This window comes from Primulina huaijiensis, chromosome 3, assembly GCF_012295235.1.
Source record: "Primulina huaijiensis isolate GDHJ02 chromosome 3, ASM1229523v2, whole genome shotgun sequence".
Classification (NCBI taxonomy): domain Eukaryota; kingdom Viridiplantae; phylum Streptophyta; class Magnoliopsida; order Lamiales; family Gesneriaceae; genus Primulina; species Primulina huaijiensis.
This window is the reverse complement of record NC_133308.1, coordinates 24341094-24362701: the sequence shown is the minus strand read 5'-3', so window position 1 is coordinate 24362701 and position 21608 is coordinate 24341094. Positions and strand designations below refer to the sequence as shown.

General features: G+C 33.2%; 3 protein-coding genes across 3 annotated transcripts; 2 read left to right on the top strand and 1 right to left on the bottom strand.

The window, feature by feature from the left end:
* The first annotated feature begins 1771 nt into the window (after nucleotides 1-1771).
* LOC140973952 (protein GLUTELIN PRECURSOR ACCUMULATION 3) lies at nucleotides 1772-10964 on the top strand. Its single transcript, XM_073437117.1, has 16 exons — nucleotides 1772-1999; nucleotides 2143-2240; nucleotides 2641-2779; nucleotides 2870-2898; nucleotides 2988-3084; nucleotides 3170-3225; nucleotides 3317-3424; nucleotides 4229-4285; nucleotides 4476-4567; nucleotides 6094-6178; nucleotides 6785-6937; nucleotides 7650-7726; nucleotides 8558-8719; nucleotides 8805-8917; nucleotides 9931-10021; nucleotides 10522-10964. Exons 1-16 carry the CDS (start codon nucleotides 1932-1934, stop codon nucleotides 10615-10617), a joined length of 1521 nt encoding a protein of 506 aa, XP_073293218.1. The 5' UTR covers nucleotides 1772-1931; the 3' UTR covers nucleotides 10618-10964.
* Nucleotides 10965-12200: 1236 nt separating this feature from the next.
* LOC140972289 (UDP-glucosyltransferase 29-like) lies at nucleotides 12201-13966 on the bottom strand. The gene has a single exon (XM_073434738.1). It carries the CDS (start codon nucleotides 13783-13785, stop codon nucleotides 12367-12369), a length of 1419 nt encoding a protein of 472 aa, XP_073290839.1. The 5' UTR covers nucleotides 13786-13966; the 3' UTR covers nucleotides 12201-12366.
* Nucleotides 13967-14316: 350 nt separating this feature from the next.
* On the top strand, nucleotides 14317-16306 carry LOC140972288 (glycosyltransferase BC10-like). Its single transcript, XM_073434737.1, has 2 exons — nucleotides 14317-15715; nucleotides 16102-16306. Exon 1 carries the CDS (start codon nucleotides 14620-14622, stop codon nucleotides 15712-15714), a length of 1095 nt encoding a protein of 364 aa, XP_073290838.1. The 5' UTR covers nucleotides 14317-14619; the 3' UTR covers nucleotide 15715; nucleotides 16102-16306.
* The last annotated feature ends 5302 nt before the right edge of the window (nucleotides 16307-21608 follow it).

Genomic DNA, 21608 nt, shown 5'->3' with positions numbered 1-21608 from the left:
CTCCGGCGGCCGGAGACGGCGGCGGTCGGCGGGCGGCGGTTGTCGGCGGTCGGCCGGAAGCTGCGGCGCGGTCGGCCGGAAGCGGTGGTCGTCGGTCGGCGGTGGTCGTCGGCCTGCGGTGGGGGTTGTCGGTGGAAGGAAGTGGTGGTGAGTTTGAATTTAGGAGAAGGGTAAAATTGGAAAAAAAATGATGGATTAAGAGTGAGATAAATAATCCTAGGGAGTGAGGAGGTATTATTTTAACCTACCTAATATAACTTAATCATTCATAGGAGGGATTNAATGAGATCAAGGTAATTCCTCCGTATCACACCATTATATTGTAATAATATTAATATAAGATAGTATAGATAATTAATTCAATCTCCAAAATGAAATAGTATCTACTAAATTTAAAATAAAATGTACACTGTAGATTTTGTAGATTATAAAAAAAATTCGAAGCTTCCATTTTTATAGAAAATAGAGATGGACAGTTGTTTTTTTGGTACGACCGAATGTGTGATGTTGAATATGATAGCCTTGATCATCAAGACTACAATTTATGGATAAAATTTGGATTGGTGCGAATCGGGCGGGTTGTAATAAATATAAATAAAATTTATGATATTTTCAGAAATTTATGTTTTGATATATTCTCATCCATAATTAATTTCTATGACCGTATATATTAGAATATACTAATATAATTTGTTCTATAATTTTTAATTTTTTTTTGAAGATTTTTGTTGAATAAATTTTCAATCAACGAAGTCGTTCTCCTCGCTACATTAACCATCCCTGGTTTGTTTTAAGCATGGGTCTATCCCCACTTATCATAGGGGGATTAAGTGACCCCTAGAATCAGAGGACTTGAAAATTTTTATAATGGTAAAATATTTTTTTTATATTCGAATTTATTGAATTCGAATTTGAGATTAGTTGGATAGTTTGCAAACTAAGCTAGATTTTGTATTTTGTTAATATAATATAATTATATTAAAATATATTAACTAAATATGTTTCAATTTTTTCGAATTTTTATTTTCGAGTAATATTTTGAATAGCTAACAATATGTTCGAATATTTTGAGTTAGATACTTAACTCGAACTCATATATTTAACTATTTGAATCTAGAATCAAGCTCGAGCTCGAATTTTAACATTTAATTTTTCTTGACATACAACTACCCGATAATTTCATTTACTTCGAAATCTCACTTTTTTAAAACTACATTCAGATTACTACTTATAGAATTTTGTATAAAACATAATGGCATTCTTGTGAAATTCATCAAGAATCAAGATATAATAGATTAACCTTATGTTAAATCAAATAAATTTTAATGTAATTTTGGAGGTCTTAATTCAATATTTTGTTATTGTTTTTTCTTTTCCTCTTGTTCTTGTATGCTAATAAAGGTTTCGGGGAAAAAAAAATTGAAATCGTTTTAATTTCAGTTTTGTATATGAACTATAAGAGTATAAATAAATCTGAGTCAATTTGTGAATTTTTCAAGAAAATTTAAAAGTATTTGATTTGCAATCGAAATTATTTAATTGAGCTGAACTCGATTATAATCGAATTTTTTTTTTAGTCACTCGATTTTAAATTGTTTTATTCGATAGGTGGTGAACCGAATTTTAAATTTTATTAATATAATATGATTATATATTAAATAAATATATTTGAACATAGATTTTCGATGTTCGAATATTTTGAAGCTAACTCCAGTACTGGTTCAAATCACAACAAAAATATTAAAATTTTGAATTTCAATTCAACTCGAACCCAGATCGAATATAATTAACTTCAGTCGAATTTGAGTGTTAGAATGTTCTTTTTGTGGTCGATTTATGGTTTTACCCGGTAATCTATGAGCTGGCCGAAGTGGTGACTATTCATATATTTTTTCACGAGCTGGACGCTGAGGAATCAATTTAATCAAGGAATGAGGACCCATTATTGGGTTCGAGCTTCTGCTTCCGATTTCACTGGATCCATCCCTCAGCCGAGAAGGCATGATTCTCTCTTTTCCTTGTTACAAGTTTTCCCACTTGATTCTGTAGTTCTTGTATAATTTGATGTTCATAACAAGTTAACCGCGTTGATGGATTCATAAATATTTCAGTGATAATATTGAAATTTGTTGGTAATTGCAGCGGTCACACTGCTGTAAACATCGGCAAGTCAAAGATCGTATTTTTCGGTGGTTTAGTGGACAAGAAATTCCTCAACGATGTCACTGTTTATGACATTGGTAATTTTATGATCTTATATGCTGTCTGAATCCATTATTATATTTTCGGATGATTAAAATTTGCATTTTTTGTGGGTTGCGTTGTGACGCTGATTTGTATTTCTAGTTATGCATAAATATCGTCTGTTCTGTCCCATCATCTGTTTGCGAGGAAAAGTATATAGTTTACATGGGGCTTCGGCGAGTGAGTGGAATTTACTTGGTTTCAGGGATGACAAATGTAAACTAAATTCTTTGTCCGCTTTATATACCTTTATCATCTGGTTATGGAGTATTAGGAGCCTTATTATGCTTCTGCTAGAATAAGATGATCTAAAAGTTGTTATTTTCAAACATTTGAATCAGTATCTTTGTGATGTAAATTGATATATAAATATATTTTTGATGTTGCACCCCGCAGAGAAAAAATCATGGTTTCAGCCTAAGTGCACAGGCAGTGGATCTGATGGACAACTGGGCCCTAGCCCACGTGCTTTTCATATTGCGGTCGCAATTGATTGTCATATGTTCATTTTTGGTGGAAGGCTTGGTGGCAATAGGTATTATGCTGCAATTTGTTTTCTGTAGCTTGTTAATCTCTAAAGCTTGTCTAGAATTGTTTTGTTTACCAGAAAGTTTTTGATTTACAGGTTGGGTGATTTTTGGGTCTTAGATACTGGTAAGCTTCCATTAGTGCCATATCAGATACTCTACAATGATGTGAGCTAAACACGTAAAGGCTTTTTGCTGATGTCCTCTCGGTGACAGATATATGGCAATGGTCAGAACTCACAAGTTTTGGTGATTTACCCTCATCAAGGGATTTTGCAGCTGCTTCACCTGTTGGAAACCGTAAAATTGTGATGTAGGAATTTTTTCTCTCTCTTTTATATGATTATTCATTTGGCTTTGTCCTATGTTTTGGATTCGATAAACTTAATTGAATGCAGGTATGGTGGGTGGGATGGCAAGAAGTGGCTCTCAGATGTCTACATCTTAGACACAAGTAATTTTATTTTAATTTCACTTTATTCTTCTGTTTTATCATATTTTATTTGAATTCTAATTTCCTTAAATTTGATTTTCTCTTGGAACAGTTTCACTCGAGTGGGTGGAGTTATCAGTTTCAGGGACTTTACCTCCACCAAGATGTGGCCATTCTGTCACGATGATTGAGAAGCGCTTGCTCGTGTATGGTGGTAGAGGTAATTTTGCATTCATTAATTGCTACTAAGGTGGGCAAAGTTTTCTTTGTAAAACAATCTTTTTTCTTAAGAATTAAGGAAACGTAATTATTTACATATGGAACGCACTTCTGTTGTTTGATCGACTGTTATTGGGGTCTAACCTAGATCTTACTCTGGTGACCACCTGAATAAAAGATGACATTTTTGTGATGTCTGAGAATTCACGCTTCCATTAGTGTTTAATGGACTCTGATTGGAGTCTAGCTTAGAAAGAAAATGGCTTCTCACTTTTGGTGACCACCTCAATAAAATAGATGGTACTTATGTGATTTAATGGACTCTGATTGGAGTCTAGCTTAGAAAGAAAATGGTTTCTCACTTTTGGTGACCACCTCAATAAAATAGATGGTACTTATGTGATTGACCTAAAGCCTTAGTTTTTCACTGATTTCTAATGTTTCATGCTATCACTTCTAAGCTTTTGTTTGCTTCAATTCTCATCAAAGAAAAAATATGGCGAATTATTTGCTGTCCATTTTTGTATTGGACTCGCTGTTCCAGTGTTCCTCTCTCCATCTTTGGATCTTACATTTTTATTGGGATGTACACTCATTTCCTAAATTAAAAATTTGCTGTCAAAATTTGCATGACATAACTGTCCTTATTCTTTGGCCATTACTTCAAAGTCAAAAGGGGACTATCATGATGCACAAAAAAAATCATGTTTTCCTCGCATCTCAAATTGGGCAACTGAAAATGATAATATTTTTATGCGCTTGAATGCAGCTTTGTGGATTTTAATTATCTTTTGAACTATTGCAGGTGGTGGAGGACCAATTATGGGTGATCTATGGGCTTTAAAGGGCCTTATTGAAGAAGGTATATCTCAAGCTCTTTTTCTTAATACTCTCATGTAGCAGAAGCAATAAAAAAACCTTTATTCTGGGCATTCTGTAGGAACGGAAAAAACTTTATATGTATCAAAGTAGTAATATTCATGCTTCCGACTGTGGATTCTCTTTACTCGACATGCTATCAAGTAATTGTATGACTTTCTTGTGGAAGGAAGAGAATGAAGCTCCCGGATGGACCCAATTGAAGCTTCCAGGGCAAGCACCTTCGGCTCGTTGTGGACACACAATTACATCTGGAGGGTACTATGTAAGTAAACTCATTTAATATTTATGGACGACATATTCAATTTGTTAGCAAATTAGACTTTTAATTGAAACCCAACGAAATCCATCTGAACAAAAAAAATTTGGTCATACTTAGCGGTTTAGGTTAAATGGAACCTCTTATTTGGACTGTGTTCCACAATCTGAACGAAAGGAGTACCATATTGAAGATCTAGAAGGGAATTGTGTCATTCAAAGGAGTCTTGCAAGTTTGTAACTTCTGATTAATAATCTGTTTTGGGTTACGAGGACAGTAAGAGTTTTGGGTTACGAGGGCAGTAAGATAGAGATTGATAGATACTTACTCCTTTCATTTACTTGATAGCTGCACATCTTGTTGAAATGTTCAAAAGTTTTGCTTACTAACTCATGGGAAATGCAAATTGTGGTTTCATGAGAAGATGGGTAATAAAACATGGAAATTTACCTTCAATTTTTAGCTAACATGACTTATTTTTGTAGCTTCGACACACTAATTATCGCAATTTATGTGGATAGTTACATTCTGTCTGAGCATACCAACTTTCAATATGTTAATGTTTTGACCGGATGCATTGTCAAACTAAAGGCATATTATCCTATGTTTGCACAATTTTCAGAGAGTACATTTATATTTGGCTTCATGCCTTCATTTCATCTCAGCCCTCAGAGGTTCAGTTGATGAAAATATATAGGAAATTCTAGGTAAACATTTTTTTTTCATTTTAGATGGATTCAATGAGGATCCCCTTAGTTGTGTTGAATTTTTTATTAATTCATTTATTTTATTTTTTTCTTAGATTTAGATATGTCAACTTAGATTTGGAATTGCATTTTTTTTCCATTTATCTATCAAGAAGATGTGAAAAAGATGTTAATAGTGGGCATTTCCTAGAAAAATATTTGTCAAGACTTGTCAGAAAAATATAAAATTTTCGAAGTCAACATGGAAGTGGCAGCAACTAACAAACCCGGGGTTAGTTTGTGGGTTTATTTTTAAAGGAAATTTTATTTTCTTAGGAAATAAAGAAGTAGAACAAAAGTCCAGCTGCCACTAGAATGAGATTGTTGTCATGGTACTTGCTCTATCCTTCCAATCCATGAAATTGCATTTACTGTTGGGGAAGGAAAAGTTGATGCGACAAAAAGAAAACGAATTCAGAATGGAATAAGAACTTTATGGAGAAGAATGTTGGCAGGCTAAAGTAAAGGTCTGAATTCTCTATAGAAGAAATTTATTAAATTGTTCAGTTTGTCATGGAACAATTTTATAGTCTTACGGGATAGAACTCCAGCCTCAGTTTCTCACTTGACCTGTGTCAGCCCATATGGTGTAAACATAACACACATACAAGTATAGCGTTCAACATTATGATAAAGCAGCCATGAAATAATAGAGTTACTATGCGACTCAAGAAGTATTAGTTATTTGTGACGTGCACACTCAATGGTAAAGTAGTTTTATATGAATTTAATTATTGCTCTCACTCATATCATTGCAAGTTACTAGTTATCGTTTACTGTTTGCAGCTTTTGTTATTTGGGGGACATGGGACTGGTGGTTGGTTGAGCCGTTATGACATTTATTACAATGACTGTGTTGTTTTGGACAGGGGTAAGTGCTTTATGTCTTCCACGATAAAATGGCATTTTTATATTTGGATTTACTGCTACGTGACCTTTTCTCCATCTTCCAAGTTTTTGTATCTATCATTTTATTTTTCTTATTTCATTGAACTGTTTTTGCATGGTACATAATTGACCATGTTCAATTACATTGAAGGTTGAACTTGAATAAAAATATTAAGCACAATAATGCGCACAAATTTACCTTGTTCTTTCAAGATCATGTATGCATTAGCCCATATATGATCTATAAGAACAATCACTACTCTTCAATTCTCCTGGCCATGAAATCTCTAGTCTAAGAATAGGACATCTTCTTCCCAGGTGGGGAACCTGAGGTGCTCAAATATTATTCTGCTGGCGAGTCTATCTCAATAATCAGATACATGTGCTTTACTCTTGTCATGAACTGCTATTGTTCTGTGGATGTTCTCATCCATGTACTTTACATTTTTCATTTAATAGAAGACATATGGGGAAGTCACTATATGAAATACATGTGACCGATCAAAGTTAGTTGATTCTTCCTTTATTTTGATTATCCATTTTTCGTAAACATTAATTTTCATGGTTATATTTTTGCAATTGCATGCAGTGTCTGTACAGTGGACACGGTTGCCAATTAACAATGAACCACCTTCTGCTCGAGCGTATCATTCCATGAACAGTGCTGGTTCACGGTATTTATTATTTGGTGGTTTTGATGGAAAATCAACATTTGGTGATGTTTGGTGGCTTGTACCAGACGGTTCGTAGTTCTGTAATTAAACTCTCAGTCTGAATCATTTCCATTCATGTTTGATCTGTATTATTATTATAAGCTTTTGAATTAGTAAAACCATGATCTATTCATTCATCAATGATCAAGTAGAACTACGATCTGTTCTTACCTATTTAGACCCTTGTGCTTTGTAAACGATAAAACCTGCTAGAGTATTAGTAATTGAATCTTAGTTTTTTGTTATTCACTTGGTTTTTCTAGCTTGGCTAAAGTTTTTCAATGGTTAGCTGGAACTTGTTTGAATAGTCTACTGTCATACACAAACTCTACCCACATGTGTGTTGAGTTGCACATACTTGACCCCAAAAAGCTCAAATTATTTTTCGAAAATTTAAAAATGTTTGAACTACACTCCATGTTCTTACAGACTTTGTTGTCAAAATAGTTGATTCATGAAAAATTATAATAGTAATAAAATATTAGTGAAGGAAGTAACAGGGGGGTGAGTATTTTGTGTTCCAGTTCAAACCGAGCTCTATTCAGCCTTTAAACAAGCTTACGCGTGATTTACTCACTAGCAGATCCTCTTGCTCGCACCTTAAGTGGAAACCATGGTCAAAATGTATTGGATAACCTCTTATTCACACTCCAGAGTGGTCGATGTATTTTTAGTAATTATAAATTCGGCTTCTCCATCAGACTGTGCTAGTGGTTTTACGTGGATTATGTTTGCTTGCAGATGACCCGATCGCGAAGAGATTGACAACATATCCGTCAGATGTTATTTCAGAAAGTAATACAACCATGGGCTCACAGGTAATGTCAATTGTCATGGAAATATATTCTTCCTCTTAAATATGCCTCTTATTTTAACCTTGTGAGCACAGGCTCTCTATCCTGGTCCTATGATGAAAATCTTTACAGGAGTCGGGATCAGGAAGCCCAAATCTACATCGTATCGTTGCTTGTTTCAAAAAATTAACTTCTGAGTGTATACTTAGGAAAGTGTGTTTTTTTAGCGTATTGTTTTTTTTTTTAAATAGCATCTACATCAATGTGATGTATATTTTTATTATGTACACAAAAATGCCTTGCAGCCTCTGGTTTCTTTTCAAATTTCGCGAGCATGTGGAATAACTAGTGCATTACAACTCCATCATACCTGAATGATGGCCTATGCTGACACCAATACTTGTATGGACGTCATCATCCAAGTTATTTGGCATAACCTTATGGAATATGGATTTCTTGTTTTCATTTGGCATTGTTTGAAATTAAATGCTCAATTACTCTCAAATTACTGAAGTCATGTTTGATAAGTTGACAACAATTCTCTTTACGTGAAAAAACATAATTCTTTCAATCACTTTACGAGAAAATTTAAAGGGAATGGTTACCCATTTTGAAATCAGACGAGAGTTTCAAATTGTCCTTTAAAATGGTTTAAATGTATCATGGAGCTGAAATTAAGTTCCTTTTGCTGGAATTTGTGGTTCCACTTCCTCGCCAGGGGAGCCTGAGATCAAAGTCAAGCTGCACCAAGCTGCTTTTTTTCAACCTTAGAAGTTATAGGACTAAAGTTCATGTATAATTTTTCTGTGTGAGACCAGGATAAATGATGTGCCAATTTTCTGTCTGTTCTCGCAGGAAGGCCAAAACGAAACACCTATGATGTTAGAGTTGCATAAACGATTAGAAATTTCGATTTCTCTTTCTAATCCGAAACCCATCTTAGATGAAATGGAAGACGAAGATTTTACCCAGCTCAGGTCAATAGTTGTTGGTGACACCACTGCTAATAACATTCAGGTTTTTCAGCATATAATTTATCTTGTTAGACTCCAACATGTAACAAAAATACCTGTCATGTTTGCTGACATTTGTTTTGCAATAGGCTGTGCAAGCACTTCGAGACCATTGGATGAAGTCCTCTCCACAGTCTATTACATTGAAGGAGCTTAGCCCATTGTTGCATGACTATCAGCGTTTGATCGCCCGCCATCATATGTGAGATTGTACTATTTCAACATTTTGTAGTATAATATGAATTAAAAAATTTCTATGGTGGACGAAGTCGCATTGGAATCAGTCCAGTCCTTAGAAATAATAAAACTGATTTTAGAATTCCACAGAAAAGTTGTTGAAACTTCTCAGAGTTTTATGGCTTCCTTTTTTATTCTCGAGGAAATAAGACAATTAAAAAGAAGCGAGGGGAGATTTTTGTAAATTGGAAGATTACAATGTTAAGATTACTTAAAATATTGCCCCGTAGCTCTGACCACAGCTGGGTGAGGAGCTTGGTCGTTCATCCAATGTGTGCTTACCAGGTGCAAAAATATTCATAAAGTTGACATAAAGAAAGTGCATAAGCTAAAAAAATCTCAAACTTAATCAGAGATTAGAAAACTGATTACATAAGCTTAAATCATACTTCACAATTCTTAAGAAATGTCGAAAAGTTTGCATTGGTCTTCTTACATGTGGCTAACAAATCAAACTGGAGCAGCTTAGCATGTAATTTGTGACAGTAATACGACAGCTAACATTCTATTACAACTTAACAATCTAATCATTGAGTGGGCCTCCCAATGATTCGGATGACCGCAATATTTCATGTTACCAGAATTCTGATGCTAGAACTTGGAAGATATACCCCCTTATACCCAACGTTTGCTAGGTAGCTAGAAGTTACAAGCAATTGATCTAACCATCAACGGATCTGACTATTATTGTAATGCTGGTTAGGATAAATGTTTTACCTGCAATGATTTCACTCTTGCTGTGAAGAAATTTTCCAACAACAAGTTATTCAGTTGTTTGGATGTCATGTACTAGTTTATATAGTACCTATGAAATCTGACGTACATATGCCATGGCCCATTGGGTAGTGTGGCACAAATACTCCCCATAATGGGAAGTCCTAGGTTCAATCCCCCACCCGCACAACATGCGTAAAAAAATAAGTATAAAAAACAAGTCTGATTTACAGGTAGAATTTGACATGTTTAATTCTGTGACAGAAAGAAGGTTGGATCCAATCTAATGCTTATGGAATCTGGTTTTCCTGGAAATAGAGTTTACGGCTTCTATCATGTTAAAGATGCTGCTCAGGTATGGGACACTACAACTCTTATTGGTAGCATGGTTGCGATTGATTTCACGTTTATACAAAACATTTTTAATTAATTTTTGTCAGATAAAATATGTAATGTGACTGTATATTTCCATCAGCTATGTAAATCTTTTTTCGAGTTCCGTAGACTTGTTTGTTTGACATGGTTTTGTTTATTTCCAATGATAGGTCAGTAGAATTGTTGGAAATGGTGCAAAATTGAAACTGTAACTTACAAATTTAGACCTGTGTATTCCATGATGAGAATGAACGAGGTGGCACTAGTTATGAAAATATTGTACCCACATTGACTATTATCTACAAACTAAAGTGATTGACCTAGATTGCTAAGTTTGGCCAACCCCTATTTACACCCATCAAGTAAGAAAAACATTTCTAAACTAGAAAGTGTTGGAAACTATTTGTATGATTGAATTATTCAGTTTTATGTCTCTCTATATTTCATAGTCTAATGCGCAATCGTTTATCTGAATCTTAGTTGCGTTTAAGCGACATCCCAAATCTGTTAGCGGAGTACAAAGAGCTTGTATCATCTACAAGTGTTGCAGCAGACACAGCAGTGTTAAAAGCCTGATTGCATAGGAACAGGCTGAAGCCTGGTTTTTAAACAGCTAAACCTCAAATATAGAATGGAAGTTGAAGCGTTGCTTATAAATTCAAGGACCAATAGCATGCATCACTGTGAGTAAATACTTGTGTTTCAATGTTCCGTTCTTGTTTGATGTGTTCAGATTGGACCTAGCAACGAAAGCACTTACATGTTACAGCCTTCGCATTCGATAGACGAAAAAATAGACATACTGGACAATATTAAAATTCCAAGTATATTTTAGATATTCTGAGTGGGCACACTGTTTTTGAATACCCTTTTGAGCAATCTCTCCTCGACCTCAACAGCAACGTCCACCTTAGGTTGCGTTATCTCTTGCATGTCATGATCCATCACATGTTTTTTTCTCATGCTGAACTCTTCCAACTCCATTCTGAAATTCAACTTGGTTCATCAACTGCAAGTATTAGGGAAAAAATGGAAAATCTCAGAAGAGAATGGATATATTTTATTTATTTTTCCCACATTTTGATGTTTAATGAGTAAATGTCAAATTTATCTAGAGGACAGAGACGAGCTAGTTGGGGGAGGCTGCCATTTTTTTTAAAGAGCAGGAGACTATAAATAATTATATTATTTTCATTTTCATATTTAAAATTTGTTTTCACCCTCTAAAATTTTTAATATATTTTTTCGTCTCTCAATTTTATTAATCCAATGGAATCAAATGTTATCGATCAAATCATTGAGTTAGAATTTTATGTTATTTAATTATTGAAAAAAGACAAGATTATAGTATGTTAAATTTAATTAATCAAAATCAATTTGTTATTTATGTTCAATATTATTTCATGATCGACACAATTATTTTAATAATCACAATAATATTTATCTATTAAATATTATCATCCACCCACGAACCATTAATTTACTAACAAGATATTGGTATAAATTTTTATTTAAAATGAAGTTGAAGGAATCAAAATCGAATCATAAGCATGATTCCAATTTTAATGATTCCAATTTTAAAATTTATTTAAAACCAAAGCCAATCCATATACTCAAATCTTATACTATTCTTCAAAAATAAATAAATAAATAAAATCTTGGACTAGATTTCTAAACTAAAACTAAAATAAAATTTAATAAAAGTATTAGACCACAAACCGGAACAAAGAAACAAAATATTTTAACTCACTTGGTCCCTCCTACTTTACAAATTTGATTTATTATTTTATTTTATTTTATTTTTGTTTTAGTAACAAAATCAATTCTTCTATAGCTCCAACCATGCATATCACATACTTTAGTTACATGTTCTTTTTCTGTATACGATTAGTAGTTGTTTCACACGAATTCTTGTATTACCATTTTAGTTCAATGTCTCACAAGCTATTTTACAACCATATGCATAAAAGACAAATCTTTCTGGGAATATAATTCGCACGATTCAATCCAACCTACACTCTCATTTTCATTAAAGTGATGACGTTACATCATACAGGTAAAGACATCACATTATATTTCCGATGATACCAACCTACATTCTCATTTTCATTAAAGTATTGTCACATTATATTTCCGATGATACGAAATAGCATGCTCATGAAAATTGACAAAAATGCAATATGAAAACTAGTGAACGATACCATAATTGACCCACTATCAAAAAGAAAACTTTACCAAAAATATACTTTCCCAATCTTTTGCCTACGAACTTGGAGTTGAGGAAAATATAGTACCCTTTGGACCAACTCGGATTGGATACTATCTCTATTTAACAATAAATTCATGCCCGTAAATGAAAAACTCGTGTCCTTTCATAGAATTTGAAGGCAAAAGTTCAATCCCACACAATCTGATCAATTCCTCCGCAACCACATCAACCTCTTCCTCCCCTTTCTCCCTCATCTTTTCACTCAATTCCCTCACTTTCAACTTCAAACTCTGCCCACTTTCCTCCACAACCACCTTCCCAATAACTCTAGCAATCTCCCCTCTCTCAAGATTCCCTTCTGATCTATTCCTCACAACTTCCTCACCAATCCCCACCTCCTCCACCAACCTAGCATTCAATGGCTGATCAAGATGCATCGGAACCGCGATGATAGGCACAGAACAATGAATCCCTTCCATAACTGAACTCCATCCACAGTGACTCAAGAACCCTCCAACGCTCGGATGTGACAAGATTCTTGGTTGTGGTGCCCATCCTTCGACCACCATTCCCCTCTCACCAACTCTGTCAGCAAACCCTTTCGGGAGCATTTCTTGGATCTCGGTTCCCTGCCCTTGTGGAGACCTTAAAACCAATATGAAATTAGCGCTACTTTTCTCCAGCCCGAGTGCTATCTCTTCCACTTCGCTTTCTTTCAAGAAATACTCGCTTCCGAATGAAGCGAAAACAGTGGACCCTTCACTTTTCCCGTCCAGCCATTTGATGAACTTGTCATGCTCATGATTCTCCCTCGTTTCTGGATACTGAAACAGAGTGCCCACCGGGACAAATTTCTTTCCAGTTATGAAGGAGAGATAGTCAATATACTTGCCCTCTATCTCTCGAAATGACTTGATTAGCACGATTTGGCAAGAACGGTTTACACATTCCCTAAATCTTTCAAAATCACTAGCCTCGATTCCTGTGGACTTCGGGACAAAAGAGTACCTGCCACACTCGCTCTCCCGGAAGTATATACCCGGGAAAGGGTAGTCCGAAGTGGGCTTTCCGAAACAATGGTGCATGAAATAAGAAGATGATGCAGCGCCCGGACTCAGAAACAGCACCGCTGGGATATTATGCGCTGCAGCTTCTTCCGGCACCGATGGGTGGAGGAAATCGTATATAACCAAGTCTGGCTTGAGGGTTCTGAGGAGGGTGGAGATGCGTGGCCTGGACAAGTCCATAGCTTTCTTGAGAGCTGGCATGAGGTGGGGAGGTAAGCCACTGGTGGTGTGGTAATGAGACGGAAGATCAGGGCTTGTTGGGATATGAAGATCAACCAATTTTATCGAAACCGAGTCTTTTTCTGAGAGCTTTCCTCTGATGGAAGCGAGGTTTATTTGCGAAGAAGCCATGTAGACGATGAAGTTTCTGTTTGTGAGAGATTTAGCTAGTTGCAGAAATGGTGAGATATGGCCATAAGCCAGCCATGGAAACATCAAAATTCTGATGCTCCTCTTTCTGGTATCCATAATCACTCTTCAGATCGTTAATGTAATCGAAACTTTTGAGGATAACGAGGAAAGAAGAAACAAGAAAACATAGATTTGTAAACAGAAGCAGAAATAGATAAACTACTGATATATGGTATGATTATGAAACGTGGCTATTGCAAGAGGAATGCTTGAAAGCCAGGTGGAGTCTAAGCTGGAAGGAAGGTGGCAAGGTGTGTTTAATTTGTTTATTAAGAAAACATAGATTTGTAAACAGAAGCAGAAATAGATAAACTACTGATATATGGTATGATTATGAAACGTGGCTATTGCAAGAGGAATGCATGAAAGCCAGGTGGAGTCTAAGCTGGAAGTATTGAATTTGTTAGTATAATAAATTGTATTTTTTTAGTCAATTTTCTTGAAAACTATTATCAGTACACATATGTAATTTACATTGGATATGGATGGCGACATTTGAAAATATGATATAAATTTGACGTATTAGAAAATAAAGACTCGCGATATAAATATAGTCATCGCACGTTTCTCTTTTCCTACAAAATACTAAATAGGACAGTTTCCTTGGATACATAAACCTTAAAATAAAATGGGAAAGAAAAAGAAAAGAAAAAAAAGAACCAAAGCCATCTTCATTCCATCATCCATCTTCTTCTCCAACAGCAATCGTAACGCCATTTTTACACCATTAATCAGCCCTTCATTCTTCCATAATCCTTATGGTTATCAGAAAATTCGTGACATCTGTTACCTTTTACGTTAATATTATACGTACAGATTAATCTGTATATCTACACCGATTGAAAGATCGATTTATACGTAGGGAATCGATCAACATTGGTTAGATTTTTCATGCAATCGTCGTCTTCATCGTCATCAAGGAAGATCGAGGCTGCTATGTTCAACACGCCATTCGTCCTCTCATTCGCTCTCTTGCTCTCGTTCCCGTTGCTTTTCCTCTTTGTCCCACGGATTCTGCCGCCGAGACACGTCGAAATCTCCCTCCCCGACGAGCTCGACGACCTCGCTCTCTTCCGCCGCGCCACCCTCGCGTCCCTCGGCGGCCCGGCCGCCGTATCCCACCTCGGGACCGGCAACGCCAAGCCAAAGATCGCGTTCCTCTTCCTCACCAACACTGATCTTCATTTCGCACCCCTTTGGCAGCTCTTCTTCCGGAACAACGAGCCCCTGTACAACATCTACATTCACGCTGATCCCTCCTCCAAGATCACGCCCCCGGAGGGGGTTTTCTCCGGCCGTTTCATCGCAGCCAAAAAGACCCAACGCGCCAACCCGTCCCTCGTCTCCGCCGCTCGGCGCCTCCTGGCCACCGCTCTCCTCGACGACCCTTTGAATTCTTACTTCGCCCTCGTTTCCCAACACTGCATCCCTCTACATTCCTTCAAATTCATGTACAACTCCCTTTTCCTCAAACCTATCGCTGATCCATCTCCATCCACACCTATGTACCGTAGCTTCATCGAAATATTATCCCACGAGCCCCAACTGTGGGACAGATACGTGGCCAGGGGCAAAAATGCAATGTTGCCGGAGGTTCCATTTGATCGGTTTCGGATTGGATCACAGTTCTTCGTTCTAACCCGACAACACGCGTTGGTGGTGATAAGGGATCGAAGATTGTGGCGCAAGTTTAGGCTGCCGTGCTTCAAGGTCGATTCTTGTTATCCGGAGGAGCATTATTTTCCAACCCTTTTGTCGATGGAGGATCCAGATGGATGCACTCATCATACTCTCACAAGGGTCGATTGGACTGGTAGTATAGGTGGCCATCCGCATACATACAGGCATGTCGAGGTCTCCTCGACTCTCATCGACCAGCTACGGACCTCGAATTCAAGTTATTCGTACATGTTTGCGAGGAAATTTTCACCAGAGTGCTTGCAGCCGTTGCTGGATATCGCGGAGAAGGTCATTTTCAGTGACTGAGGCAAGCATTGATCTTGCTCTTTAACTTAGAGTTAGAACTGATTTAATCACTCGCCATTAACTCTGATTTTCAAAAGTTTCTCTCTTTTTGCCTTCTGATTTCTTTGGTGCTAAGATGATGCCACCTTTCTATTTTTGGTTCTTGGTTCCCATGTTTGGGGAAGATTGCTTTTATGAAAAATAATCTCTTTAGAAATGCAAGATTCTATTTCTGAAATAATTTCGATCTTATTACATGGATGATAAACTGGACAAATCCTTGTCTGATATTTATTTCTATTGGTGTTTGAAGTATCAAAGTGTTCTAAGACCTTTTTATACGAAATATTGTCTGTTGTTCTACCTATATATCGAATAGTTTTTATAACTATGGGGATCTCTTCGCAGGTAAATACTGAGCAATAGATGAAGCTTACGGTGGTGTGCGTGTACATAGGCGGCGACGGGGCGGACTTAGAGTGGAGTTGAGCCATCAAAAGATCAAGTCTACTCTGTTTTCGTTGTATCTATTCATTCAACTTTCGAAGAATAGGGAATCTCCCATTTGCTTCTCCCGCCAGCTCCCCCTTTCATTATCCTACCTTGTATTCATTATCCTACCTTATATATAGATCGTCTCGTTCTTTCGTTTTCTTTCAAAACGAAACCAGGCATGCTAATATTTTTCCTTGAATCTTCAATCAAGTCGTATTATGTTTTTTTAACCTTACATGATCATGTTTTAATAGCCAAAAACCGAAATATATCATGAACATTTCGAAAATAAAGATGCAGATTTTTTTGAGTTTCATGAAAAGCTTCACGGTTTGCTTTGTTTGTGGGTTTCAGGTATTGGTTCGATTCCAGGCTCCTAAGGCAACATCTAGACATGTAATAGGATGCATAAGGACCATGTTGGTCTATTCATTTAAACTCATGTACGCTGGAGATCAAGAAAATGACAGCAACTCCCCATTGCTCTCCATTTGTGTTTCGAANAAATTTTAATATATTTTTTAATTTTAAAATCGGCCCTAATTCTAAAGAAAAATTTGTGATGTATGTGATTTTATGTTTTTATGTATTTGTGTAGACTGTAGTGTTCAAAAAAATTACATATATAATTAAAGTTAAATCACAATTTTTTTTAAAAAACTAATCGGTTAATTCCGATCGAATTAACCGAATTTAATTCCGTTCGGTTTTCATCGGTTATGAAAATTAATTCGGTCGGTTCGGTTATTACTAAATATTTCAGTTAGATCCGATTATACTAATTCGGTTCGGTTGGTAACAAAACTGACCGAATGCTCACCCCTAATTATTATAATAATCTATCATTATATAAAAAGTACTGATGGATTGATTTAAAAAATATTGATTAAATGTTGTCATTTATTTACAATTTATAATAATAATATTTTTGACAATAAATCATCTTTTTAATGACTCTTATGACACTTATTTTAATATTTCATATCAACACATAAGTATAATTAGCACAATCAAATTACTAATTTCATATTGATATTACCTCCAGAAAAATAATATATTTAATTTTTCTAATTATTTAAATATCTTAACAGGAACATTTGTTTACCCTTATCTTGAGAAAAATTCATTGCATTTATAAAGTTTGAACGATAAATATAACTTTATAATATACATTTAATTTGAAAACCGAATTCATTATATGACAAACACTTCTTTCATTTCTATTTTTTTGTGTAACCCAAAAGAATTAATATTTTTTCTCTTTTATCTTCTCCAACTCACTGTAAAAAGTTATAAAAAAAATATTTATATCTAGAAAAATATTTTTATTTATTGTTTTTCTTGTGTATATATTTTGTTATATGTAAACATATATTCTACTTCATTGTCTTAAATGTTATATATCTTTACATTATAATTTGTGTACATTGAAGATGAATAAGTTCATTTTGTAGTTTTTTATTACCTGGACTTAGGTTGATATATTAATATGTGATATACATAAATATAAGAATTTTTAAATTCAATTTATTCACAATGATTTTTCATAACAAAAACCAACTCAAAATAATAAAATTTAGGATTCATAATTATTTTAAATATGATATAAAAATAATATGTGGAGACTTTTTTTGACATTTTAGTTGCAAAATACAGAGATAAATGCATGTAGGTGCATTATTTCATTGTGTCAATTATAACTTTATTTAAATATATTATTTCACTCAAGGATCAAAATTTGTTTATTTCTTATTTTTATTATCGACAAATTCAATATTTCATTTAAATATTTTTGTTAATAATATTTACATGAGTTTTATTGTATATTTATCCAATTTAAAAGGGATAAATTATAATTCAATATATAATAATATTTGAAAATTGTAGAATGCTTCTAAATTTAAAAATCGAGTAACATGTAAGGGATTGATTCAAAACTAAAAGTTGATGCAACCTGTTTCTTCTGGCTTTACAAACGAATAATATAGGATCGAGCGTTTGTCGCTTTACCAAAAGCTATAATTGATGGTAATTATGCAAGTCAAATATTTAATTAAATCGTACAACAGCTCAAATGCCTACCCATCGTGGATAATTATTGTACCAAACAATCTATCTCATAATAATTGCACCAATTGCAATGAATGAAAATCAAAGTCGCGATCTTGACTCTGATACTAATTGTAGCCTCAAGCGTTTACTGTTTTATTAAAACCTATAGATTATATATGTTAACAGTGCAAATCAAATATTTTAAATAGTACAACAGTTCAAGCATCACATTTTAATTACTCTATCCAACACGATCAATTATTGCACTCAACAAATAAGTTTATGAAAATAACCTTTTACTATATCATATGAATTTATAAGACATTTGAGTAGAATATATACTTGATATTCTACATAAGTAGTATGAAAAAAATCATTTTTCATTTATTTGAAAATTTATATTTTAAAATAAAAAAATCAGAATATATGTCAAAGTACATCATTTTCTGATTCCGAATAACGATCACATTATTATTACGTTACAATGATAAATAAATTATTATTTTTGGTTTATCATCATAGTATTTATCTCAATAAACACATTTTTGAATGTAGGATGTTAAATTTAATATTGACATTAGATAATAATAGTATTAATTCTAACATTCTTTTTTCATTATTAATTTTGATATCTTCAAATATATTAATCTATTTATTATTTTATACAAAGTATAATAATTATTTGGTTAATTGATCACATTTAAGGTTAGATGTTTAGAAAAAATTCTAATATATCTTTAAAGACCAATAGATGATGAAATTAAATTTGAAATCAAGAGAAAAATTAAGAAAATGTAGAACACTACAGTGCATAAACTTTCGCTTTGTACAGTGACAAAGCATAATGTAAGACCAAGTGAGATACTTATATATATGAGTCTCATTCAACTTAGTCCCATTATAATATTTTTATTAACCCACTTTGTCCTTCGTTTTTATTTAACTAACTTTGCAGTGTAACTCATTCAAACATTAACTTTTTATTTTTTTAGTACATAGTGGCCTCCACTCTCACCGACTTCAATCTTTAGAAGTCTTTATTAGTAGTTTTAGGTAATAAACAATTATTTAGTTATTATTTTCTGTCTTTTGATTAATTGTGTAATTTTTTATGTTCTACCTAATTCATTTTTAGAATTTTTATTGAATTTTTATAATCATGATTAGAAGTGTTGCACGCAAACAATATAAAATTAATATATTTTAAAATGTTAATATTAAAATGTCGAATAAATGTATTAAATCATTATTTAAGAACTTTTAGAAAAACAATATACATCATAATTCAGATTTAAAGATTAACATACAAATAAAGAATTGCGATAAATATCTTATAAAATAAATGGTGTTAGCCCAAAAAGATTAAATATGATTATTGTAAATGAATTTTTCTTAATTAATTAAAAAAATTTCAGCAAATGCGCTGAATTAATTAGAATGTTTTCAATATAGTATGTCGATAAATGTTTTTCCATATGAGTTAGTGATTGAGTGCTTATGAACATTTAAAAAAATATGTCTTTAGTTATAGTAACGGTGTCTTATAATTTAAAATATTAAATGAAACAAATTATGAAGATAAAAAATTAATTAAGAAATTCAAGAATATGTGATTACTCAATTAGTTTAATTGATACGCTCTTTAGTTTGCTGATTTAATAGATGTTAAATCCACAATGACTGAGTTTGACAAGAATTCTTGTAGAATAAAATACAATTAAAATAAATTATTTGATTGTATATGTAATAAAATTTTGTATATTTCATATATGTATGATTTATTTCATTTATAAGGTTGAAATTTTATATATTATGATATAAGATTTGTTATGCATCTTAACATCGATAAATTCATTAAAAATTTATTGGTTTATATTTTAATTCTTGTCACCACATAATTTTGGTTTCGCCCCAGACTTTGTGTATTCGTTTGCTTGAATCTAATGTTCCACATTTTGCTAAGACTCAGAACATGTCAAACATGAAAGTAGAGATTAATTTAAAGATATGATAATACTTATTTATTTTAATAAATGTGTTTATTATTCATGATACTGATAAAAATAATTTAAAAATAATATGTTGATGAACATATTGTCAGGAATCAAAAAACACATTTCAAATGTCAACTTTGACACTTGATTTTCAGTGACTACCAAAATATCTGAACAACCCACAATTTATGGACAAGATACTAACATCTTAATTTTAAAATCAAGATGATATTCTCCTTTTTACATGAGGAATTCGTAATTGAAAATCGACAATATTAGATATATAGATATTTAATATAAACCCGTGTGAGCTCATTTAGGCCCACCTTTAAATGGGTTGACAAAATTTCAACCCAACCCATTTGAATTGTTTAGTGGTGTGGGCCAATAGACGGACCCAACTCAAATTGATGGGTCTAATCACAACGATCCTTTACCTTGTTTTATTTCAATAATTTATAAATATAAACCGCCAAAAAATGTTGGTTGAATTTTTTTTTATTTAAACACATAAATTCTAGCCAGCGGTTATAAGTAAAGAGATTTAAAATTAGAAACTTTTTTTTAATATAAAAATGGTATATTATAATAATTTTTTTAACCATATTTTATTAAAGTAATTTTAAATATAAATCTTTGCAAAAAAATATTTTTTTAACTCATAAGTTATAGCCAACATCACAAAAAAATAAAATAAAATAACGAGCACATGAAAAAAAATTTAATAAGACATCAAAAAAAATTCACAATTCAACAATGAACTATTTCTAAACTTTAATTAATTGAATTGGCATAATGAAAAGATAAATAAAAAAAACTAAATCATTGGATTAAAAATAATATATTGTAATGTGGGTAGACAACAATAAAAGCAAGCAATTAATAGTAACATCATAATTTTAAAATCAAGATGATAATCTTCTTTTTATACGAGGAATTCATGATTGAAAAGCGATAATAGTAGATATATTGATATTTAATACAAACTCGCTCGGGCTCATTTAGTTCCACCTTTAAATAGGTTGACAAAATTTCAACCCAACACACTTAAATTATTTGGCGATGTGGGCCAAAGAGACGAACTCAACCCAAATTGAGGGTCTAATCACAACGATCTTTTACCGTGTTTTATTAAAATAATTTATAAATATAAACCACAAAAATGTTGGTTCAAATTTTTTTTATTTAAACACATAAATTCTAGCCAACTGTAACAATTAAAGAGATTTAAAAATTAGAATTTTTTTTTATAAAAATGGTATATCACAATAAAGTTTTTAACCATATTTTATTAAAGAAATTTTCTTTTGCAAAAAATATTTTTTAAAACTAATAAGTTATAGCCAAAGTCACCAAAATAAATAATGAGGACAT

What these genes read in the sequence shown, in the direction of transcription:
- LOC140973952 (XM_073437117.1), top strand. Translation starts at nt 1,932, where the DNA reads ATGAGGACCCATTATTGGGTTCGAGCTTCTGCTTCCGATTTCACTGGA. An exon ending in GCTCGTGTATGGTGGTAGAG is followed by an intron (nt 3,425 to 4,228) that starts GTAATTTTGCAT and finishes GAACTATTGCAG; the next exon opens with GTGGTGGAGGACCAATTATG. An exon ending in ATGTTAAAGATGCTGCTCAG is followed by an intron (nt 10,022 to 10,521) that starts GTATGGGACACT and finishes TCTGAATCTTAG; the next exon opens with TTGCGTTTAAGCGACATCCC.
- LOC140972289 (XM_073434738.1), bottom strand. Translation starts at nt 13,785, where the DNA reads ATGGATACCAGAAAGAGGAGCATCAGAATTTTGATGTTTCCATGGCTG.
- LOC140972288 (XM_073434737.1), top strand. Translation starts at nt 14,620, where the DNA reads ATGCAATCGTCGTCTTCATCGTCATCAAGGAAGATCGAGGCTGCTATG.